The sequence below is a fragment of the Lonchura striata genome, chromosome Z (genome assembly GCF_050655825.1).
Source record: "Lonchura striata isolate lonStrDom1 chromosome Z, ASM5065582v1, whole genome shotgun sequence".
In the NCBI taxonomy this organism is placed as follows: Eukaryota; Metazoa; Chordata; class Aves; order Passeriformes; family Estrildidae; genus Lonchura; species Lonchura striata.
This window is the reverse complement of record NC_140740.1, coordinates 36,236,589-36,262,218: the sequence shown is the minus strand read 5'-3', so window position 1 is coordinate 36,262,218 and position 25,630 is coordinate 36,236,589. Positions and strand designations below refer to the sequence as shown.

Genomic DNA, 25,630 nt, shown 5'->3' with positions numbered 1-25,630 from the left:
GTGTATGGACTGAAGAGTTAGTTAATTCTCCTTAGGAAAACATGGAAATTGTACAGCAGGATTAATAAATGGGAGGAAGAACCACAGTTCCATGAAACATGAGAAGTGTTGTGGATGTAGCAAAGAGATGAAGGTACCTTTCATATCTGAATGCAATATGAATAGTTTGAGTGGTGCTGAAGTTTCGCTTATTACCCAAATTTATGAATTTGTAATGCTAATCAGCCCCCTTATCTTTTTATTTTAGGAATGCTTGACTCCATGTAACTTTTAATGCTGTTTGAAAACTCAGCAGACCTGGCAGTGATGCCAGCAGGGCTAGGGGCAGAAAGCCCTGAGCCCTGGCAGGCAGTGAGATGAGTTAGGCCATAGAGACAGGGAGTGAGTGAATGCTTTTCTTTCCATGAGAACTGCTGGGCCTGGTGTCCACAGAGATGGACGGTGCTGTTTGCCTCCTTGGAGAGTTTTCAGCCCATACAGTATAAAGGGCTGAGCAATCTCACCATATGGCTCATCTTGTTGCAGGTGGGGCGCAAGACTGGAGATGATCTGAAGCTCCAAGTGACCCAAATGACACATCTGTCTACCACTTTTGTTGACAAAATAAAATGCATTTACTGGACAGAGAACTGAGGCATGGCAGAGTTTGGGTCTTAAAAAAAAGCAAAAAAAAAAACCCAAAAAAGCAAGCTCATCTGTGGTTGAGCCAGAAAAAACAGCACATTATGAAACTACTGCCTGTTCTTATGAATACATTTCTAGGTGAAATACAGTCACTTGCACAGTTTTAACAGTTGTAACACTGCTTTGACAGTCTTCCAGTCCTTCAGTCTTCAAGTATTTGGGATAGTAATTAGACAAATAATGTTACTAGCTACTATATGCTACCCTTACGAGTCTACTTTACACTTAGACGATATCATCAATCAGACTTTTTCAACAAACTTCTTCATCAATCATACACCTAAATGTTTACTAATTCTTAGGGGGTCATATGATGCTGTTCTTTTGAGAGAAAATAATTTAGTTGTCTTTTCCTCTTTGCAAGTTGGCTTATTAAAAGAACAGTGATCTGTCCAAATTTGTTTTCCTGGTGGGGATCAACCTAGAGGCACACGTATTTCAATTTTAAAGTAGTCTCAAGAGTCCTGTGGGACCTAAAAGTATGTACCTTTGCATGATCCACTTGAAAGCAGTGGGTGTCAGAAGGCTTTTCTGAAAATCCTTAGACAGTTCTGGGCCAAATGGCAGTCCTTTGACAACTGGAATGATTAGTATGATGATGTTAGTGATGACCTCTCTGAACAAGAGGTGAGATATAACGAGCAAGCTACTGGCCAACAGTAGCCCAATCTGTGTCAAACGGAAGATGTTGAAAGTTGTTGCTTATAGAACAGTTTAAATGTGAGGTTTTCTGTCTTTTATTTGGTTTGGGTTTTTTTATCTTATTTGTTTTGTTCAGGAGTTTTTTTTGTTGTTGTTGTTCTTGGGGGGTGTTTCTGTTGGGTTTTTTTTGTGTTTGTGGGTTTTTTTAATGTGAATATTTGAATATTGGTTCAGATGGCAAAGGGTGTTTTGGGCACACCTCTGGAAGAGCATTTCTGAGTTTTGGCCTTGTTTAGACTTTCCAGAGAAGGTTGTATCAGGGTGCCTTGATGTGGGTGATATCTTTCTTTGCTTGTTAGGTTGTGTTTTGGTAGAGTAGAAGAGGAAATGTGGCTTAAAAGGTGATGAAAAATGGGAAGATGTGACTAATGAGTCAGGAGATGGAAAATGGCTATAAAGATTGAAGTAAGCCTGTTCATGGAGCACTATCAGTCTGATATATTTAATGGTGTGTTAGACTTTAATATCCCTGTTTATCCACATGTAACTTATGCATTTCTAGCTTCTGGTTTCTGGAAGTGACTGTGGCATTATATAGTTAAATGGTACCTTAAAGAGGGAAGGCAAAGGAAGGTACATGTATGAGCTTTTACACAAGAGGGACTTCTGTGTGGCAACTAAAAACTGTAATACCTTTGTCTGAAACTACTTTTGGCAGTAATGCTTCTGCCACATACTTCTGTGCACTATTATGAGCTGGCAATGTGTGAAAGGCATGCATCTTTTCCAATTAACAATATGTGGCCAATTGATCATGACATTCAGTAAGTACCTTATTTGCTGTCCATTGTTCTGTGGATGATCTCAGGAGGATTAGGAAGGGACTACTGACCATGGAAAGGAAGTGATAGCAGAGAGGGTAAGGGTTATAAATAGCTGAGGTATTGCTTCTGGCTCACGTATTTTAATAATAGCTAACTGGCCCTTTTCTGTGTGTACTCCACTGTGCTTCAAATTTATTTTACTTGAAATATGATATGGGCAATTCTCTTACACCTTGGAGGTAGGACAGAATGGAATGTGTTTAAGCAACTTATGCCTTCTGTGGAATAAATTACAGTGGTTATGAATACCAGGTAACTACTTGAAGAGTATGGAGGATTGGAAAACATGACTGAACATAAAGTTGTTCTTCAACTTCACCTTCATACATACATGTTCTTGTCTGCCTTTGAGTGAAGTAATGTGAGTGGCCTCTAAAGGGACTGAAAAATAAGGATCATAGAACAGTTTGGGTTCAAAGGGACCTTTAAAGGTCTCGTGGTCTTAACTCCCCTGCAAAGAGGAGGAGCATCTTCAGTTTGCTCTGAGTCCCATCTAATCTGACCTTGAATATTTTCAGGAATGGGGCATCTGTCAGCTCTGTGGGCAGCCTGTTACAGTGTTCTGTCCATCCCTATGTGTCAGCCACACCATACAGCTTGGTGTTGACAATCTTGACTTGCACTACTTCTAGGGCGTTCTGCCTCATGACCATTTTTGCCATGTAGCAGTATGGGCTATCTGTGCAGATCAAACCCAAAATGATGGCTGTCTTACATAGTCATGGTACATTCTTAAAATGCATATTAAGATGAACAAGAAATTTTTCTCCTTCAATTGGAGGAGTTAAGTCAATCTAAAACTGTTCATGTGGGACTGCTAGTAACTAGCCTTTGTAGTGTTATCACAGAGGATTGTAACCAGTGGCACAGGCCCTAGCTAGAGGCCTGTTCCTAGTTGTGTCTCCCATGGTCCAATAGTGGGCCCTGTCTTGTTCAATTTATCCATCAATGACTTGAATGAAGGGGCAGAGGCCTCCTCAGCAATTTCACTGACAACACAAAGCTGGGATGAGTGGCTGATACCCCAGAGGGCAGTGCAGCCCTTCAGAAGGACCTCAACAGCCTGGAGCAATGGGCAGAGGGGAGCCTTCTGAAATTCAGCAAAGGCAAATGCAGGATCCTGAACCTGGGGAAGAACAACCCCAGGCATGAGCACAGGCTGGGAGTGACCTGCTGGGAAGCAGCTCTGTGGAGAAGGAGCTGGGGGTCTTGGTGGACAACAAGCTCTCCATGAGCCAGCAGTGCCCTGTTGGCCAAGAAGGCCAATGGTATCGTGGGTTGTATTATGAAGAGTATTGCCAGTAGGTTGAGGCAGATGATCCTCCCCTCTACTCAGCTCTGTTGCAGCTTCACCTGGAATGCTGTGTCCAATTCGCGGCATCTCAGCACAAGAGAGACATGGAGCTCCTGGAGCGGGTCCAGAGGAGAGTGACAAAAATTATGTAGGGATTGGAGAATCTCTCGTATGGGGAAAGGCTGAGGGAGCCAGGCCTCTTCAGCCTCAAGAAGAGACAGCTGAGGCGGAACCCCATCAATGAGTACCCGGAGGGTGGGAGTCAAGAGATCAGAACCAGATTGTGGTGCAAAGCAATAGTATGAGATGCAGTGGGCAGAAATCAATGCACAAGTTCCAACCGAGTAAATACTTCTTCATTGACCATGTGACTGCACACTGGAACAAGCTGTTCAGAGCAGTTATGGAGTCTCCCTCACAGATATTCTCAAGAGCCATCTGGATGCAATCCTGTGCAGCAGTGCTTTAGGATGAAGCTACCAGAGCAGGGAGGTTGGACAAGGTAACTCACTGTGGTCCAGCCTCACCTGTTTGATGACTAACTTCAGTTAATGTTTTGGCCTAATAAAATTAGTGGCAAAGTATTTTCTCTCCCTTTCTGATTCCCACTTCTCACAGGAGAAGCTTATTGCTCAGGATTTAATCCTGTGAGTAATTTTGATGCATTTGAGTGACCAACAAGATAGTGGTGGGGCTAGCAAACATCCACCTATGCTAATAAAATGTGTGAGTGATATGAAGAAGCTTGCTTTGTCTGTGCAAGCTGCTGAATCCAGTTGTGAACAAAAGTACAAAGAAACTTGAGAAGTCTGGATATAGACTGATATTGTAGGGAAGAATAAAACCTTCAGTTATGTGATAGCGAGATGAAACTCTTGCATGTCCTTAGTTAATGCTTTTTCTGTGACTAAATGTTGAGATTGTTCTGCCACAGGGTCTCATCACTAATATCTAGGTGAGATCTCCAATCTCATCCTTTTCAAGTAACATCAAGAAGGAATTGTACAAAACAAGTACTTGATCACCCCCTTCTAGACAAGCTGGCATGAATTTTTAAACATCCTTTCAGTTCAGTGAGCTGTAATAACTTTACAACTTAATTAAAAATAGCCTCTCCTCAAGGTCCATTTCTGTACCAAACCAGGATAATGGCATTCATGTATTAAGGAGCATGTCATTTGACATGCTCTTGATGGCAAGTGGCAGGCAGTCTCTATAGCTCTTTCTCTAAAAGCGCAGATCATGACAGTTACCTGCAGTATATTTTCCTGGAACTGCTTTGCTGTTTTATGATTAGGAAATGCTTATGACCTACTGTACTGTATAGGTATAGCCAGAGCACAGCCTTTTGATGTTTATTCAATACTTTCCTGCCTTTTTTTTTAAAGGCAGGAATTTTTTAAAATTTTATTATTACACTTGCTTAAGCTAAGTGTATTCACCCTTGAAACCTGCAGTACTAGAACTGCTGTGTAACAGTAACATCATTGGAAATTATATAAAAACGCAGACCTATGTTTTCTTCCCTTCTTTTTCCACATCACACATCTTGGGCTCAAAGTGCATTGTGTTAACATGGGTTGTAGGTGACCCTGGGATTTTGCCACTCTCACGTTTCCCACTCTTTATTTGTGAAAAGTAAGTAGCAGGTTTGTCCAACTTAAATGCCATACTGTCTTAATTTGGAGATGAAAATGGGACCTGTGAGGACTTCAGGTGACTGTGTTAGCTGTGGGGCCTTTTCCTAATGAGAAGATTATTGATCCTGCTGTTGTATACTCCTCACTTCAGTAGCAATAAGCTACTGTTGTTCATGTTAAGATGTCAGTTGTCTTCATTATTTCATATATATCTTCTGTGGAATTAATACAAGATGAATGAAGAAGTGGAATATGCACTGTGGAACACAGTGATGGTGTTCATTCATGTGCCTGACCTGCTTGTGAAGCTCCCAGAAGCAGAGGTGGCCTCTTGCAAATAGTTGTGGCTCATTCCAGTGTGTGTTGTTTCTCCTCCTCCAACATTTACTAAGCCAACAAAATGCTGGTAAGGCTACAAAAGCCAGAGCCACTGGTTATGTTGCATGACTGTTTCTACTTTTTTCTTCATGCATCTTTGTGCACAGTGTGTGACATTGCAAACCTATATACTATGTGAAAAATAAGAGTGCATTGAATTACCGGCAGAATTAAGCACAGTGTTTGATTTGTTCAATTTTAATTATTTGCCTCTTGGTATGGGTCTATAAATAGAGATATCTGTGTTTTGGCATAGGCACTTTGTGAAAGACAGGTTGTAGATTTAAGCTAGAAGTAATTAGAAGTTGTCTGACTTGAGTGGTATTACTGGACTGTTAACCAGTCTTTTTCATCTTTATCATTTTGCAGCAATGTTTTAAAATTTCTCATTGTGGCATCCATCAAGACAAAGGGTGGTGGATTGAAGCAAAACCACAGTCAACAGGCAAATCAGGTCAGAAGTGCTTGGTAGTTCCAGCACTGAAGAGGTGGCTGTAATGGAAAAACACAACTGTGCTAGCAGGTGCTCCAGGCAGTAAAGGATTAAGCAGATGGGCATGGTGACCATGTAATTACTTCAGTATAACAGAGCTGTAAAGCAGTGCTTTCAGGAGATATGTGTGGAGACTCTGATGAAGAATTACATAGGCAAGTTCTGATGCGTGCAGGGGAAAAATCCTAGAAAGCCGGGGCAGTGATGATGAACTTGCTCAATGGATCATGAAACAGTTGCTGTTTTAGGCAGTTTCCTTCTACTTCAGTTCATTCCCGTGTGTGTGTTTACCCTTTTTTTTATAGCTTGCATACAGCTGTTCCTTAGCATTGAAGAATTTAGTTCTGAAGCCCCTGTAAAGGCATGTCACATCTTGTCTGTCTGTGTTTGATAAAGAAGCTGTCACAAACAGCCTTGAGGAGGTAGACTACAGTAGCAATGTCAGAAAAGAACTGGGGAGGTGCACCAACTCAATATTCAAGAAGTTGAATCATTATCAAAAATTTTGAAGCATAAAGCTTTATTTTCCAAGCTTCCTTGCTAAGTCTGGTAATTCATTATTTAAATTCATTTCATTAGAAAATGAAGGTGGTGTTGGCAGGACTCTTTTGAAAGAAATGTTGTCTTGACACAGGTCCAGCATTTGCTTTCCTATTTATGCTGGTAACAGCGGCAAATTGATAAGCTTGAGGGGAAAGGGACTTTTTAGGAAAAAATAGGGTATTCTCCTGAGCATAAGTGGAATGCTTTATGTACTCTTGAGAATACTGTTGTTCTGGTCCATGTTCTAGAATGTATTTAATCTGATAAATGGAAGAATGGAATTGCATGTTAAGTGGAAAATTGCAAATAGTTTCAATATAATGAGTTCATGAACACCAGTATTGAGCTGATTTTAGAAGTTGAATGCTGGTTTGCCAGGTAGTTTTCCTGGAGCCTTGTGTTCATTAATTCTTTCTCCATTTATGCTGGTTAATGGTGTAGCACAAGTATATCCTTTGTTTTACTGTTGGTGCCTTCTCTAAGAGTCATTTTAAAGGTATCAACAGGATGCATGGATGATATATTACATTTTTATCCCAACATTCATGTGGATTATATCACAATGCTAGTTGGAAACTTGGCTAAAAATAAAAATCACTAAACCAAAACGTTACGAAAAGTACCTTTGGTCTGAGAAATAAGGTCTTGAGTATTCCTTAAGGCTCTCTTCTGCTTTTTCTCAGTGCCTTATCTTGCTTGCTAAGCAGTGTTGCTATTGACATAATTGTGGAAGGTGAAAGCTGATGTGTAGGTGTACCATAATGTATTCCTGTACCTGCAAATGCTTTTGAATGTTAATGAAATACAGTATAAGTGAACACTGTTTGTAATTACAGGTGAAATAATAAGATGACATGGAAACTTCTGAAAATGTCTTTCTTTATCTGTAAGAAAACAGAAAGACACAGATGTGATGTACACTTCTTGTGTTCAGTGCTGTTTTCATTGACTGGAGGGGATGCTAGCAGTTAATAGCCCTCTACTGCGTACTTTAGCTTTTTTAATATATTAAAGGTACTTAATTTATATTAATAACTGAAATTATTTACATTGGCAGGCACTTTAGGAGATACTCTAGTTCAATCCTTAGTTTAAAGCAGGGTCAATGTCCAGTTGGTTTTTGGATGCCTCCTGCTTTGCCCAGAGGGTCTGTGTTGTCTGTGGGTGTTCTGTGCTTATCAGTGGTAGGAGCAGTGGCAGTAAGTTCTCATATGTTTAAACATATGTTGTCCTGACACTGGATATCTCTAAAAAGTGTGTCTTAACCTTCTTTACTCCACTTCATCTGGTATTTATATTGGTCTTATCAGTAAAGATCAAAGCTAAAGGTAGGCAAACTCATCTTATTCCATGTCTGTTGTCACCAGATTATCTGCCCCATTCAGCAGAAGGCCCATGTTTTGTAGTCTTTCTTCTGCCTTGCTTTTTCCAGACAGCTTTCTAAAGTTGACTCTAGCAATGCTGGTAAGTTGTATTAACTTCAGCAGTTTTAAAGTACACATTGTGTAATCAATCAGCTTGCTAGCAGTTAAAAAAAAACCACAATTATTTTTCATCCTTCTGTATTAAGAAATAGATGCTTGATTTTTAAGAGTTTGTGTGACTGGCTGGTTTTAGTTCTGCTTTTCACACTTCTAACAATAAGTTAACATTCTTTCCATCTTATGTAAGAGTAGTTAACATCCTTGTGTTTAAAGATGCAACTTGGGTATGCAAATAGGGTTGCCTCCTAAGTATTTACTCAGTTTCTTCTGTCAGACATTAGGCTGTAGTTGTATAGTTGGAGACTTAATGTGGTATAGAATGCATGGTTGGGTACTTTTTTTAAATGAGTGTCTTATTTGTAATCTACTTTCCATATTGTGAGTGAGTGACAAGGATGCAATACTTACTAGAAGTCTGGTTTTGAAAAAGCTTTGGATGTGCAGTACCAGCTAAGTTCTTGTTGTGAGAACTTCCCTAAAATATGTGTCTGGTTGGTCTACATGAAGTTATTTTTGACCTTGTCAGGAAGCAAATAACCATCAAATACGTCTAGAGCTTGATTTTGATCTCAAATCTTTAGTGGAAAAACCTTGCACTACCTAAACAGTTGTCTAGCTAGAGGGGGAAAAAGACCAGCTTCTGCGGTTCAGAGGAGGAGTAAAGTGTGTTGTCATCAGCAACATGTTCTACTAAAATGATGAAGACTGGAGACAATTGATAGCTGAGTAAATTTGTACTAGGCTTGTTGTCTGATACAATAGAAGCTATTGCTAAATCTCAGGGAACATTTTTGCCAAGCTATCTTCTCATCATTTTTGCAGCCTTTGACTGAAAATCTTTTGGGGCTAAGAGATCTTCTATCTGCATAAGCTTGTTAGAGAAGCTCATTTCCACTGGGTTCAGGCTTTACTGCTAACATAAACCTTGGAGTTCCAATCTGCATGCAAGACTGCTCGAATTGTAGTGGACTCTGAAATATTAGGTGGTTCTTCTGTAGAGAGATGACTGTTTCTTTTCATAAGTAAGAGTTTATTTAAGAGCTCGATGGAAGAAATCCTGATTTTGACTATTGCTTGAAAATTTGTCTGCATGCTGGCATTTACCTTTTCTAGTCGTGTTTGACATCGAGGATGTTACATTATGGCTTTCTGTCTCTGAACAGATATATTGGTAAAAAGTACAGATTATGCTAAAGGCACAAGTAGTTTTCTTGTTACAGAAAATAGCTAGGTATCTTTTCTGAGCCAGTGGTCTAGTATCACTCCTCTATTTTTGACAAACTCAAGCATTTTATCATCCTAAATTAAATTAATTCTAAATAAAGGACAAAAATACTACTGATGAGACTAGAAATAAACTTCCACAAGTCTTTGAGCTCAGCAAGAAGATTTTGTAGTACTTGTCAAAATCACCCCTGTAAAAATCATAAAATGGTTTGAGTTGGAATGTACTTAAAGATCACATTGATACAAGCCCCCTGTCATGTGCAGGGACACTTAACCACTATACCAAGTTGCTCAGAGCTTCATCTAGCCTGGCCTTGAGCGCTTCCAGGGATGGGGCATTCACAACTCCAGGCAACCTGTTCCAGTGCCTCACCACCCTCATTGTAATGGTTTTCCTCCTAATATCTAATCTAAACCTACTCTGTCAGTTTGAAGCCATTTACTAGTCTTGTCACTACTTGCCCTTGAAAAAAGTCTCTCTCCGTCTTTATAATAGTCTTCTTCTAAGTACTGGAAAGCTGCAGTTGGATCATACCAAAGCCTTCTCCGGGCTGAGTAGTCCCAGTTCTCCTAGTCTTCATAGGAGAGGTCCTTCCTCCATTCCTCTGACAAACTGTGTGGCCTCGTCTGAACTCATTCCAACAGGTCTATGTCCTTCCTTTGATGGGACTCCAGAGCTGGATATAGGGTTCCAGGTGGGGCTCACCAGAGCAGAGGAGAGGGGCAGAATCGCTTCCCTTCTCTGCTGGCCACACTACTTTGTCTGCAGCCCAGGACATGTTTGGCATGTTTGGCCTGTGAGTGCTCATGGCTGGGTCATGTCTAGCGTCTCATCCACCAGCACCCCCAAATCTTTTTCACAGGGCTGCTCTTGATTTGTTCATTCCCCAGCCTGTCTTGATACATGGACTTAACTGTGACCCAGATGCAGCACCTTGTACTTGGTCTTGTACCTTGGTATTGTTAAATCTCATGAGATTCCCACTTCACAACTTTGCCCAGGTCCCTCTGGATCATCCCACTCTATTTTGACAAGTTTAGCAATTGAGAGATGAGTGGAAGAAAATGGTACAGGACACCAAAATCATGATGATTAGAAGTATCTTTATATTTCTGGGTAGGCTTTGTAGAAAATACCACAAATTCTGAGCTATGACTGTGTGATAGTATTCTGGTTTTGCCTGGGGTAGAGTTAATTTTCTTCATAGCGGCTAGTGTGGAGCCATACTGTAGTGCGAAGTACCTTTGTACTTGTGCTGAACACAAGTAAAGCCACACTAGTGAGCAGGTTGGGGGTGCGTGGGAGCTTGGGGGTGGAGGTATCACCAGGACAGTTGACCCAAACTGACCAAAGGGATATTCCAAACCATATGATAATCTGCTTAGTGTGTAAAGCTGTGTGAAGGGGGGGAAGTTTGCAGTTACAGCTTTTGTCTTCCCAAGTAACCATTACACATGATGGTCCTGTGGTCTCCTGGAGATGACCAGCTTAGTTTTTGTTGCACAGATAGGAACTCCTGTGCTTTCATAGGTTTTGTTTGAAATAGCTTTTTTATTTGCATAAAAGAAACAGCAAATGTCTGGTATCTATTTCCATAGTAGAAGGTGCTGATGAAAAGTACAAGATGGGCTGAACCTGTGTTAGGGTAGTCCTTCTGAATAAGTCTACTTAGACTTACAGCTTCAGGAAAACGGGTCCAGTGAGCACATATAAGCTTTCATGACTCATTCTCTGAAGTCTTAAGCTCAGAGGAGAACTGACCATCTGTTTGAGATTGTTTATAACTCTGTGTTTAAATAACTTTGTGTTCAAAATTTTGAGTTCTGTGTACCAGTTGAGCTGAGCAGACAAAAAAAAAAAAAATAGAAAACAAAATCAAAAGCACATTGGCATTCTGTACAGAAATGAAGTGTCACGAACTAAAGAAAAGTTACTGTTTTGTGCCTTACACCCATTAAAACTTCCAATAAGTTTGAATCATTCATTATATGAGCTTTCCTGGTTGTGAGACAGTGTTACCCCTGTATGACATTGGGCTGAGGGGGTAAACACCCTTGAATGCCAGTATGCCAGTGGGCTATTCAATGCATGAAACAGATTGCAAAAACTGGCTTAATAAAGGGATTGGATAGGGTGGTGATTTGGGAATAGTGAAGTTGGTGTAGCATGTTTGACATACCCTGGCATGATTTCTTTTTTTTTACTTTTTTTGAGGTTGTTTCTTTTCAGACACCAGGTAATAGGTTGCAGAGAAGGCTGGATATCTGATGGACTTGGTTTTTTGTGGGTTTTTTTAATTGTTTTTTTTTTTTTTAGCTCCTGTTGTTTCTGTTGAAAACAACTGCTCTTAAAGTGAGATTTTTTTTTTTTTCCCCACAGAGAATAAAGAGGAGCTTTTAGACATCTCTTAAGTGACAGTTTATCTGCTTAGAATTGGATGAGATTGTTGGTACTTGGATATGAAAGATTAAAGGAAACCTGTTTGAAGAAACAGCTTGTCTGTTGCAGGATTTTTTGTGCCAGAAGTTTATTGGAGCAATGTCAGGAAGCAAATGGTTTGCCATAGATTTGAGACATAAAACTTATGATGGTGGTAATTATGAGTAACTTTTGACGCCTGTAGATGGCTGCTGGTTACCTCTGCCAAATTTGAGGTTTTTCATATTTGAGCAAATACAATATAGAGTTGGACTTTCAAAACTTTAAGTGTAGAGTGAGTTGCCTTTTTGTTTTGTTTACAGTTGCAGGTGGATATCAGGGATTCCTGGTATGAAGAGACAAATGAGAACTTAGACCTGCTGGATGTTTCACCTGAGGGTGCCTCATAACAGTAACAAGGGTGGTCATTATCAAGCTGTGACGCTTAGCACAGTGTGCCCTAGGCATAATGGAGGTCTTGTGTGGCAGCAGGGGCAGAAAGGCTTTTACAGCATTCAGACTAAAGAGAAATGAGATTGTTGGATGTATGTGTTAATAAAGTTAAACATAACATCTTGGTTATCTTGCATTTTGCATTGCTAACGCCTGAAATCAGATAGGTCTTTATTCTGCCCACTTTTGGGGAGAGGTCCCTTGCAAGTAGGTCATAGGGACTACTGTTCAGTTATTCTGGACTTTGTTAAACCTTAAAAGTGGGTCATAGTCTAGCTGTCATGACAGTGAGGTGGTTTAAATTATTTTCACCCATAATGGAAAGTTAGAAAATTACTTCTCACTTAAACCTGGCAACAGTCTCCTTGAATATTAGTAGCTCTTCAAAAGTTGATAATACGTCTGATGGTGAAGTAGTTGGGGAGTGATAGTGGAGGGTTGAGTATGTTGCATTGTGTTCTTAAAATGATGTGAATTTTAGTAAGGTGCTAAGGTAGCAGCTAATGGTATCTTACGGAATCTCAGAACAGTTAGTGTTGGAAGAGACCTCTGGATACCATCCAGTCCCAACCCCTTGCCAAGGCAGGGTCACCTAGAGCAGGTGATACAGGAATATGTCCAGGTGGGTTTGGAATGTCTTCATGCTTCCTTGAACAGCCTGTTCCAGTGCTCTGCCACCATCAGTGTAAAGAAGTTCTTCCTCATGTTGAGGTTGGACTTCTTGTGGTTTAGTTTATGGCCATTGCTTCTCATTCTGTCTCTTAGCACCACTGAAAAGAGTCTGGCACCACCCTCTTGGTACCCGCCTTTGAAACATTTGTATGCATTAGTGAGATCCCCCCTCAGTCATCTCTGCTCCAGACTGATCAGACCCAGTTCCTGTGGTCTCTCCTCATGAGGGAGGTGCTCCAGGCCTCAAATCACCTTTGTGACCTCTGCTGGACCCTTTCTGGTAGCTCTTTGTCTGTCTTCTACTGAAGAAACCAGAACTCGACCCAGCCCTCCAGATGTGGCTTCAACTAGGGCTGAATACATGGGAAGAATCACCTTCCACCTTATGTGGATAGGATTTAATATCTATTTATATACTTCCAGATTTTCTTGCTCTTTTTCAACTTCTTGAGGTAGATTTCTGTACTGACTTTTTCAGAATGAAGCAAAGAGGTGGTGGAGTATCCTATGTCAGAAGATGCTCAGAAGCTCTCTGGACGTGGTCCAGGCTCTAGTTAGTCCTATTTGAGAAGGGCAGTTGGATCCAGTGATCTCCAGAGGTGACTTCCAACCCTGAGTGATCATTGTGTGAGTTTAGGTGGTCAGATGTTCTTAAGGGTAGTGTATGTGATGCCTTATTGAGCTGAATGTCAGCTTTGGAAAACTTGTGGGAAACATCACATATAATTGCTGGAGCAGCTACGGAATTTGAAACATGACAGGGTATGCAAAATCAGGTTTGCAAGTGAAAAGTCTCTTGTCTGTGTTCTGTGTGTAGATTCTTTAATCTTCTCTAATAACTCAAATTCAGCTATCAACAAGAACAAAAAAAAAAAAAAGAACCCAACTCCCCAAACTAAGGAAAAAAATCCCACCCCACAAATTTGCTAAATTCCACTTTTTTTGCAGGTGAACTTGATGAACAAAGGGGTTAAACATTATTGTTGTTCCTTACTAGGATCTTAGTCTTTTTCTCATTTAGTAAGAATACAAAGTTGATATGATAAGTTTAGAAAGTTCTCCAAAAGGAAGGAAGACGAGTATGACATGTAGTCAAGGTTTCCAAACAAGAATAAGCAATCAAACCTAGGTGATTTGACTGGCCACTTGGTAGCACTGACAATGTTGGGATGTGCAGTGTATGTATAGAAGCCATTTCATCCAAGCTGTTGAGACACACCCAGTTAAAGCAGATTATAAGAGTTGATAGCTGATAGCTTTTTTGGAAAACGTAAATGAAGCTTTCAAATATGAAAGGTTTGGAAGTCAAGATGCTGTGTAGTAGAGGGCTCCCAGCAACCTTGAGCTCACCTGATGAAGCTTTTGTTGATTTCTTCTTGTTATTACTTGGTTTGTATTAATGTGCTTTAACATTTTATGTCACTTTTTGAGATGTCCTCCTCTTCTCCTCCATGCATCTGTAAATATTGATAATAAAATGCTAAGTTGTTGAGGCTTCAGTTCCTTTATTTTTAAGCTTTCAGGAGTACCTGTGTTTTGCTAGAAATACTTGACTCATATTCTTTCTGGCTGGTAGTCTTCTGCAGCATGAGTGTTTGGGGGACACAGCTTCGTGGAGTGAAGGAGTTTGTTTCATAGAGGTGGTAATAAGAGTGTTTACCTCCCTAATGAACTCCCAAGATCCCATGGTTACATGCTGTTCAGTCATTGCATCACAAACACTTGGCTAAAAACCAGAGTAGGAACAAGCAGTCCCAGAAGCATATTGCTCCCTAAGGTGAACAGAATCTGCTTAGGTCAGTTTACACTGGCACAGTTTATTCTGGATCAGGTAATCCAATTGTGGTAGGTTTGCAAAACAATTGATACCACTTTTTTCCACTTGCTTTTCAAGTGCACTCTCTCTGCCAGCTGAATTACATCCTACCACTTACTGCTTTCTTAGTTCTCTTGAAAGATTCCTGCTGCTTCTTTCATGTGCCTTGTCTTAATAAATGCAGAAATTTACCTTAAGAGTTATACCTCTTCTTAGTGCCTCAGAGAAGAGCCTTGCTAGTACTGTTACTCTGAATAGCTAATCCATGTACTGTAGTGGATTCTGTAGAGAAATATAATGATCTGTATTTTGCATAAGCAAAATGGAATGTAACAGACTGATGTGACACTTGGGAGACTGCACCACTTACTGTTTTTTAAAATACTGGGAATAAGAATTGTTTTTGTGGACTTTTTTTCCTCCTCTGCCATTTTATATTAGTTTTTGGGTTACTATTCAGACATTCTTTTTGATTTGACACTTTTGTTGGTTTTAGGACCCTGTGGGAGTGGTAGGGGGACAAATAGTTGGTACCTTTGTTGTAAATCACTGGTGGGGAAGGACGTCACTGAGCATTTCTGTATTTTCTGAAATTCTCAATGAATTAAGTGTTTTTGGTAGTGTGTGAAAAAATTAAACGGGGAGAGAAATACAAGAAAAATTCTGGGGGAAACATTCTTTCTAATTTTAGCCTGTAGTGCTTGGGCATACTAAGATATTTCCAAAATCCCTATGATATTTCCAATTAGTGTTTCTTCCTCTGGAAGGCTGTTTAAAGCACTGCTGCTGTGTGTTAGAACTTGATGTGTGGTTAACTGTTTTCCCTGAGGTTTACCTGCCTTCCTTCTGAAGGGTTTACTGAGGAGTGTTGACTTAATTGTAGGTTTTCTTTGATAAATGAAGTAGAAAGCTCAACATTCTCTGTACTGTTGCACAAACAAAAAAAAAAAGTCATTTATTAGCTTCCTGGAACAAAATGCTTTTCCTCTCAGTCATTGTTGTCCCTGTGTGTTTGGGAATCTTTACATGTGTTCTACATACTTCTGTGAAATAGGAATGCAGCTGTTGAGTAAATTGGTAAAGTTTCTTGTTTTCAGTGCGTCACTCTTCTGTTACAAGAATTGGAAGGGAGACCTTTAATCATACTGATTTTTTTTTTTCTCAGATAGTGCTTTTTGAAGCACTTAATATGAGTCTGTCGTAGTTAAAGCTGAAAACATTGAGTAGCTTTTGAGGCTTCTCTTGTACTACATCCCTCAGTTCCCTCTTTCTGACATAAGAGGAAGAAGGTGAAGGAAATGCATTTAACATAATATTTAGTACTTCAGTTTACTCATTATGCTTTTTGATTTATTTTACATACTGATCTGTTTGAGACTAGAAAACTGCTCATGGAAAAGTTACACATGAAATTTTGAGAAGAATATAGATGAAGTTCCTTATAGAGCCATAGTCTTAAAATATGAGCTTAAACATATAGTATATCAAAGGCCAAATTCCCAGTGGGGAGAACTGACAGTATTTTAGAGAACTAAGCTTGGTTTTAGTAATGTGTTACTGAGACTTCTGTACATTGTACATGTTTGCTCATTTTAAATAAAACTTTGATGTAATTCTTTGTGGAATCCCTAAATCATTTTTGTGTATGTAGAGGTAATGCATGGGTCTGGTTTTTTTAACTGTTATTTAACGAAGTTGCAGTAAGACCTGAGGTTTCTCGATCACTCATAGTCACTGGTTGTAAAGATGAGATTGAAGATCTTTCAGGCAGCTCAAGGTGTTCTCCTGTCTCCCATGTGGTAGATTACATACTCATATGTCAAAGTGTTTGTATGAGTTATCATTACAAGAACTCTATAACTCTTGTTCAGTGTTTAAAGCAGGTGAGTACTTCAAGGATCAATGAATAAATGCAATCTCTGTTAGCAGCTGTTTGAACATATCTGGTAGCATACCCTACCTGAAATCCTCTTGATAATACATCCTAGAAATTACAGAGGCAGGGGGAGGTGGTGTTGTCTGTTGACTTTGTATGCTTATCTACACTACACAGTTCATGCAGTAGCTGATGCTGAGCACAGCCAACCAACTGAAGGATGCTGGAAGCTTGGAGGGTGTTCAGCCACTAAGCTCTGTCTCTTACTGCAGTAATAAGCTTTTCTTTGTGGTTCATTAAATGCAGCTGCAGTGAATTAGAGCCAGGTTAAGTAAACTCAGCTGATCTGCTTTGAATGTTCTAGGTATTTTTGTCAAAAATGACAGGCTTGCTTTCTTTTTGGGCCCTTACTGGAAAGAATAGGTAGTTATGGAAGCTAAACAAACTCAGAAGGTGTCACAGTTTTCAAATTTGAACTACGTTAGTTCTAAAAATTACCCCAATTTGCTTTTTCTTTCTGTGAGATACAAAAATCAGCTGAGGAACTGGTAGTTTGGAGATAACCATGTGACTTCTCTAACCTCTGATACGTAACAGTCTAAAAATAATTGCCATATGGGATGTCTTTATTGTGAGGACAGCCTCTGCTAGTTGAGAACCTTTCTGTGTTTAAGCACTTTCTGTTACTAAACATTTTTAGCTGTTATCTAAGTGAAATTGTCATATGGCTTTAAATGAGAGCTGCTGTCGTTGTCCAAAGCTGTTGTAGAAAAGGAAGTTATTTTCTCTGAATTTAATAGGGACAGTTACAGCACTATTCTGTGTTCTTCTCTCTGTGGAATGCATTTTAGATCTCTGTTAAAAACAAACTGAATAAATAAATTGATGTTACACCAGTTGAAAAATGCAGCAAATTAAGACTAACACTTGGCTGAATTTGTTTCAAGCCTTTCTATTACAGCTGTTTAACCTTCTAGCAACCTAGAGAGATTTTGTAGGTTTGGTGGAGGTTATTTGGAGACATGCATGCCAAACCTTGTTTCAGCAGTTCTTCCTTGTTCTGCAGGGAGTTTAGACATAAGCTGTTGTAAACAAATAGAATAATTCTTACAGAGCCATTGAATGTCCTTTCAAAATGTGTAGTAAAGAAAGCAAAATCTAAAGTTGTACACACTTCTGTGGCAGAGGTTATAATTAGTATATGTAGTCTCTGGCATTTTTCTTCTTTGAATTTATGGTAAGTTTGGGAGATAAGTTACCAATAGTCCACTTTTTTGCAAATGGGAAGAATTACTATATTAAAAGCTGTTTTCATTGTCAGTCAAGTCATGCTTGATGGCAGATCCTCAGTGTCAGAATGCTGCTCCTTTTTACTTGTGTGGTATCCCACTCTTAGTTTCCCTTTGTCCTTGAGTCTTCTAGTGTTATAGACCTTAGATAAAATGACATTAGACTTCGTAACTTTAACTTTTTCAACTTTCCACACACTGACATCTTAGAAGTCTTTTCAACATCAGGCTTCAGAGCTTTGGTGTCACAAAATTGGCAGTCACAAGATTAAAAAAAGTTATTGAAATATTTCTTTTTTACAAATTCATAGAATTGTAAAGGTTGGAAAAGACCTCCAAGGTTATTGAGTCCAGCCTTGACCAGACATGACCATATCAAACTGTAGTAGCACTGAGTGCCATATCCAGTAATTTTTTGAGCACTTGCAACAATCATGAACTCTGCCATCTCCCTGAGCAGCCCATTCCAGTATATAGCAATCCTTTCAGTGAACCATTTCCTCCTGATGTCCCATCTGAATCTTCTTCTGGCCCAATTTAAGGCCATATTCTCCTGTCCTTTTGATAGTTGCCTGGAAGAGGAGGCTGACTCCCACCCAGGCTACAGTCACTTTACAGGTAGTTATAGAGAGTGGTAAGGTCTCCCCTGAGACTCCTTTTCTCCAGAATGAACCAGAACTCATTCATCCACTCCTCACCCGACTTACTCTCCAGACCCTTCACCAGCTCCTTTGCCCTCTCTGGACCAGGCCATCCATACAGTTCTTAACCCAGTGAAGAGTGCACCTGTTCAAGTTATGGGCTGTGGCTTCTTCTGGATAAATTGAAATAATTCACTGCAGGTGCAGCTGCATTTAGCCTCAGGCAGCTACTCCTGATGTGCTCTGTCTTCATAGAGTAAAAGAGCTGTAATTCGGCAAAAAATGAGCACTTTGACATATTTCATCTGAGAAACAGTTTTGCAGAGCTGACTTGCAGGTTACATGTGACTGTGCATTTTGTATAGTATTTATGCAGTAGGGAAAGCTTAAATTCCTTTTTTCTTTATCGATGCTTCTAGGAACTTACTCTTCTAGTATTTTACCCAAAAGCAGAGAAAAGAATGAACTTTTGAAGACTAAAAGTTGAACATTGACTGAAAGCTACATTTAATATAGAATAGTATAAAATGTCTGCACAGTGAATTAAGTAGATGAAAATCCTGTTTGACTTGTTGGTTTAAAAACAACCTGACAATCATGTCTTCTTTAATATTGTATCTGTATAATGGGACAATCAAACACAGTTTTGATCTTTGAGATGTGTGAATTGTTGATACCAGGGGTGCTGTACTCAGAGGTGCTGCTCTGTTTAGGAAGTTGGTGGAAAGTAGTTACCTGCATTGTGAAGAAGGAAAAGTCCTAGCTTTATTGCTGTGAGACAATACAGCACTTCATATGACCTAAATCCTTTCAAATTTTGCTTATCCTGACTGCACCTTCATTTCCAGAAGTGGGAAATGCCTGTTTTCATGTTTTTAGCTACGCTGTTTTTTTAAATACCTACACCTGAATTCTGGGCAGAAAAGCTTAAATTAAGTCTGCCCAACTGAATATTGTTAAATAAATACTTTTCTTCCTGATTCACATTGTTTCAGAGCTAGAATGTGCTGACATCCAGTGGCACAGATTTCTTCAAACTCATCTGCTGCTTTTATAATGTGAGGAATCTGTTCCAGGGTAATTAGACCACACTTTTTTGACAATGGAATCTAAGGGAGTTCAACTCCTACAAACATAACTGAACTATATAAACAGTGTAACTTTTATCTTTTTTAACTGTTTTGGACTTCTGTGTATATTTAATGGAATATATGAAGTAGCACAGTGATTCCCCATGCCTGATACCAACAAGGTTTTTATTACTTACTATAACACTTCGTTCAGATTGCTCCAAAGCACTGATGCCTCTTGAGTTCTTGTCAGCATGTCATCAGGGCTTACTTTGATGTTTGGGGCTTTTTTCCCTGCTGTAGTAAAACATATTCTTTATTTTCCTGGTGAAGTGTAGATGTAAGTACTCTGTAGTTTAAGTGATGAAGTATAAAACACTGTCATCTTTTTTGCAAGATACAGTGTGAGGAGGGAAGATGCATACTGTTTCTGAAACAATCTTCATTAACTTACTAATTCCTGTATACAAGACAGCAGTTCTCTGCCTATGCATAATGTTCAGCTCATGGCAGTGAAACTTCCCTGTTTTGGAAGTCCGCTTCATTATGAAACAAAGGCTAAAATGTCCAAACTTGGGCTCTTCTCTCCATATTAGAGCTACGTTGCAGTATAAAAAATGTCTAGTTTATTTTGAGATATTCTTCAAGACTTAAGAAGTCATCCTTTGGGTGCCATGACAAATACTGTGATTTGAAAAATCTCTTAAAAAGGATGCTAGAGATAAACTAAGATTTCACTTTCTTATCTCAGACGTGTTCTGGATGAAAGCAGAAGGCTTTCTGCAGTGCCTCAGATTCAGTGCATTTCTGTAGTGAAATTATAATAAAAATATGCAGGTTAGCCCATATAGGAAGGAAGCATATTCTAAGTCAGATGGCATCAGTATGCTATTTTTCAGCTGTTGATGTTCTCAAAGTGTTTTTTTTGGTTTACTGTTGTGTATCTGTCCCTTTCCAAGCTTTTTCTTTGTACTCCATTGTGTACTACAGCAAGATTTTTGGGGCACAGGCAACTTTGTAGAACTTGATATGCATTGATAGAGGGCAAGTTTTTTCAGAACTGTGTGCTGTTGGTCTGATTTCATTTATGCTATCTTATAAGACTTCTTACCATCTCTTTCACAAACAACTCTCTTCATTTTTCTTTGATGTTGAAGCTTGAAGATGTACAGGACAATAAAATAAATTGTCAAAGATTTGAAAATTGTTCAAGTATTTGGGAGATCTATTATAGTGGCATACTTCTGTGGCTGTGTTTCTCTTGCTATGGAATTAGGCATATAATTAGTTTTATGTTGAAGGGGGTATTACCTCAGGTTTTTTTATGCAGCAGTAAGTAAGTGAAATCATCTTTTTGAAACTAATTGGAAAGCAAATGGCTTAATCTAGATTCTGTTGTTGCAAAATTTAGATTTCAGAAATACGTATATATATGATGCTAAGACACAAATTATAGAAATGTCCACTACACAAATTGTAGTCTTAATAGGTTTGGGTCTAAGACACAGCATAGAATAATATGTGAAAGAATAAAGCATGACAGTCAAAATATGTGGGTTAGCCCGTGTAAGGAGCAAAGCTATATTAAGGCAGTTTAGTGATACACAGTTCAATGGTACTTGGGCTACTGAAGAAAACTGGGAGTGGGAGACAAACTAGATACAACTTGCCATGACAAAAAGGTTAGAAGAAAGAACTAGAGCATGTGGAACCCAAGTGGTCCCAGAAACTTCATATTTATGGCCAAAATAATAGGCAAAACTGATTACCAGTATTAATGGTGATGTATTAAATTATTGACAGTTTTAACAAGGGGTTCTGACATTTTTGCTTCTCTGTTCTTGAATTCATGTTTGTGCAAGAATTCATATCCCCAGAGGTCAGAAATCTTAAGACCTGGGCAAGGTTTCTGTGGTGACTGAAAGCAAGAGTATTTTAAACTAGCAAATATTTTAAATATTCGTTGCTCTGCATTTTTAGTTGGATTATAGAAATAAAGATTTCTGCGCACAAGACAGCACAGCATATGGGTCTGTCATGTTATATCTGTATTGCATTATTCATTACTCATGGTTTATCAGGATTAAGAAATAAAAGTTATGTTCATCTGGTATAGGAAGCCTTTGTACTGCTTTCAAAGAACCTATTCCAGTGACTACCTACTACAGGTGGGGCAGGATGGGACAAATCATAGCTCCAGATTAGCTTTGTTATGTAACTAAATGTGATTATTGACTTGAGACCACTAAGAACACTTCTTGGAGACTGAATAGTCAGTCTTTATCCATAGTAGATTTTGAGAGTAAACTGGCCTTGGCCATGTGTTTTTATGTTAGTTCACTATGGGTTGTTAACAAGAATGGCTTGTTGATGTCTTCACTCTTGCTAATTTGCAATCTTTTTTAAAGAAGTCATAAAACAGAAGCCTTGTAACTGTAGGTTACAAATCGCATCTCATCTTGACTGAAGAGGGCAGAGTATGCTGAGTTTCAGTTTGAACAGTTCTCTGTTCTTCCAACCCCTCAGGCCCAGCTGTGGGGGGAAAAAAAAAAAAAGTCAGGCCAAGTTAGTTGTTGCCACAAGTCCCTCTTCTTTGCTTTCCATGGTGCTTTGAGGCCCTTCACCAAACAATGAAAGCAGGTATTTATTATTTGGATAATACTTAACCTCTAAGATGTGATCCTAGGCCATTTAAGCAATTTTAGTCATCATGTCCAAGGCTGTTCAGGTAGTTTGTTTGCTGTCATATCTCCTGGAAGGCACATACTGGCAAATCCCAATGCATCTTCCCCTGTGTTGCTAATTGAGCTGTTGTCCTTATGAAGATCTCTTCTCCCCCAGAAAGTTTCCTCAGTGGAAGAATTAATGTTTCTGGTGCAAAAATGACTTGATTCTATGTGTACATAATGGTGCATGCTTCAGTTTGATTTGAATTCAGTTTTGTGTTGCACATAAGCTTTGCTTGTCATTACTTTTAGAGCTGAAAGAGGGATGCTGTGACATGTCAGTCTGTCAGGCCACTGATGATTTGGGCTTACGGAGACATCTGAGTCTGTAAGCATTGTGTTATTGTCCAGCCTGATACCACTTTGATAGTACTTGTAAAGATGGGTATAGAGGAAGGGAGAGGCATGGTGATTACTAATTCTGACTTTGAGCTGCTTGCATTTTCCCTGTCTTTATATGGTGTTGAGGATGTCATTTTTTGTGCTAACTAGTAGTATGCATGAGGGTTTAAGGGGTAGGGATATTTAGTCATGCAACTTTTCTCTTGTCTAGATCTGTGTTTCAGCTAAAAATTCCCTGTGAGAGAGCAAAAACTCTCCTGAGCGGGGGTCCTGCAGTTTGAAGGGTTAACTGTGATGCAGATACTGGGTTCATGCCCTGGGGATCTGCTGAGGTGTACACTCTGATGGAATGTCTGTGATAGTTAGGCCCAAAACACACCACTGTCTCTCAGTTTACCACTGAGCATTGAGCAAGGAGTACTGCCATGAAAAGTCAGCACATGAGACTTGTTCCTGTAACCTTGTCACCCTTATCCTGGAAGATGAATCCTATCATCCATCCTCTGTTGCAGTGAAGACAGTTGAGTGCACAATGGACAAAACCATATTGTCCTTCAGGAAGATGCACCAAAGAGTAAATGGAGTTGTGTGTGGCCTTGAAGGTGACACATACTTTCTTTATTAGAAGAGCGTCTTTTTCTTACTTGTATTTTTTTGGTTAGTGTACCTCTTCAGCCAGACTAACTTGGTTTGCTTCCTGTTCCTCTATGTTGGTAAACATCAGCTTTTGAAATTGGCACTGGGGATGAAGGATGTAACTGCAGTATGAAAGGAGGGAAAATTTTGCACGGCCCAAGTGGAATGCTGAGGTAAATGCTGAAAAATTGAAGTAGGCATCCTAGCCAGTTCCAAGTGGATGTTGACTTTGAAACTCTTCAGCCTATCAAGTTGCTTATATTTGAAGTGTCATCAAGTTGTCTCCTTTTGCCCTACTGAATCCTCTGTTTTCTTGTGTTAGTAGGCTTGAGAGGACTGCAGATGTCTAAGGCTGAAGGAAAATGTCTGCAATAAGATGCAGTTACCTTTTGAAGAATACATATGCGTTTTGACAGAGCCGTATTGCCTTGGAAAGCATTTTGTTAGAAGGCTGGGAGAGCTAACATAGGAGACTGGGACAGTAAATAAGAGCAATAAATGTAGTTGGCAAGATTTTGTGGCTGGTAGAGTGCAGTTGAAAAATCATTCCTGTTAAAAGTCAGTCGTATTTAAAGTATTATTTAAGTATTGCAATTGTTCACAGCTTATTTATTTGAGATCTGAATAGCTGTTTGTGATTTTGTGTTCATCATTTTGGTGAAACTCTTTCTGAACATAAATACTGTGTTCTGACAGCCAGCTGTGTTCAAACAGTCCCAACTTGAAATTTAGTTAAAATTTCAATTATAACCAAAGTAATAATTTTCCCTTAGCTAGCTTTGTACTTTTTTTTACATGAAGGAAGGCAATACAAGGAAAAGGTATAATTTTGTGCTGAGTTCTGGGTGTTTTTCTTTGTATATGAGCTAATTATTAATGCATGTTGATACTCTCTTGCTCAGGAAATCTGTTATATTGATACAAGTGGTTGTGTGTCTAAATTGAACTGAATAATTAGGAACGTAAAAATGGTTATCATTTATTGGGGTCTCACTTGAACTGAACCCTTAATGGAATGGAGGTGCTTGTTTTCTTTACAGAAGACTGTTAGAGTTGGTCTTTCTAATATGGGTTCTAGGATAACTTAAGTTACCCTGTATGTTTCCCTTCCCTTACCCCAGCTGATAGGATAATCAGTAATTTCAGTCAGAAGAGATACATTTTTTATGTAGATTAGTCCATTGCTAAACAATGTTCTTGCCTTGTTGTACACACCTTATTTTTTCAGAACTCCTTACAAGTTGTTGGGTTCATTCCTAATGCATAGTAGCTTTAGTAGGGCATTGTTTCGAGTATCCTAATACTCTTAAGCATTTTGCAGAAATGTTAAGAGTTTCCAAAAGCATTTCATCCTGAGTGAAGACCTTTTCTTTTAATCTATGTATACATTATTCATGTTCCTACAAATACTTACATTCCATAGATAATTTACACTTTCTTGCTTCTGTCCTTTTTAGTGTTGTCAGCAGCACTATTAAGTTCTTTCATACCTATACTAATAGCTGTTTATTGTTCATGTCTGCAGTTTTTCAGTTGTCTTCTCACTGCTTACCTGGAATAGGCAAGCCTTCTTTCCTGCAGAAAGCTTCTGAGGATTAACTTCTGCAGCATCAGTCGCGGGGGTGAATTACAATCCTTTTCCCTAAAATTCATGAGACCTTTTTTTTATAACCATCTTCATTTTATTCACTTATTTCAACTCATCATGACTTTGAGGCCAAGATATAGAAATGTTAAGTGGTATTACTTCTTTAGTGATTCATTGAAGAGTGTGTGAAAAGGTTCTCCTTCTAAACTGCCACTTTTGAGAGGCTAGAAATTGTTTTTTATTGTTCTAAAGGGCTCATGCTTTCTAGTCTTATGCCTGTGTTTACATTAGTAACTTTTGAAGTTACTTTAAGATTTGAAACCACCTCATTATCAGAAAAATTCTAAGTTTTCTGTGAAGTTTTCTATCTTTCATCTATTGTATCACAGTTCTTCCATATAATTTAGCATAAATCAACAGTTGTTCTACTGGTTTCTTCTCCTGAGTTGCATGAGTTCTCACCAAGTAATACCCCGACCTAGTTTGTGCTGCAGATTCTTTAATAGTGTAATGGAGGGAACAGCAAATGAATGCATGTGTAGGTGAGGAGGGCTGCTAATGGACAAATAGTGGTTTATACTATTAAACAAAAAGTGAAAACAGAGACAAAGAAACAAGTGTTATTTAGCCTGTTTGTGCAGACTCACCAAGCACAAGATGTGCTGTTAATATGTGGATTTCAGAGCAATCATTAAGTGCTTATTGACATCTACCCTTCTTATAGGTAACCTAAGAGTGAGTATTTTTTTTTTTCTGACAGGCAAACTAAAGACATGCCTCTGCCCTTTGTGTGTGTTTACCTATAAAGGACCTGGGATGTTCAAGCAAGCTAT

General features: G+C 39.1%; 1 protein-coding gene across 37 annotated transcripts in view; it reads left to right on the top strand.

Moving 5' to 3' along the window:
* The window catches only part of ELAVL2 (ELAV like RNA binding protein 2), a 107,186-nt gene that overhangs the window by 38,610 nt on the left and 42,946 nt on the right, over positions 1-25,630 (top strand). For 3 of the 37 annotated variants that reach the window (XM_021535951.3, XM_021535949.4, XM_085567576.1), the window contains exon 1: positions 1-24,831. This exon is cut by the window's left edge. The exons of 32 other annotated variants lie outside the window; for them this stretch is intronic. Coding sequence is in view for 2 of the 5 variants with exons in the window: in XM_085567575.1 (XP_085423701.1) it covers positions 25,614-25,630 (17 nt within the window). In the remaining 3 variants the exon portion in view is untranslated. 2 more of the 37 variants (XM_085567575.1, XM_085567574.1) reach the window with 1 other exon arrangement.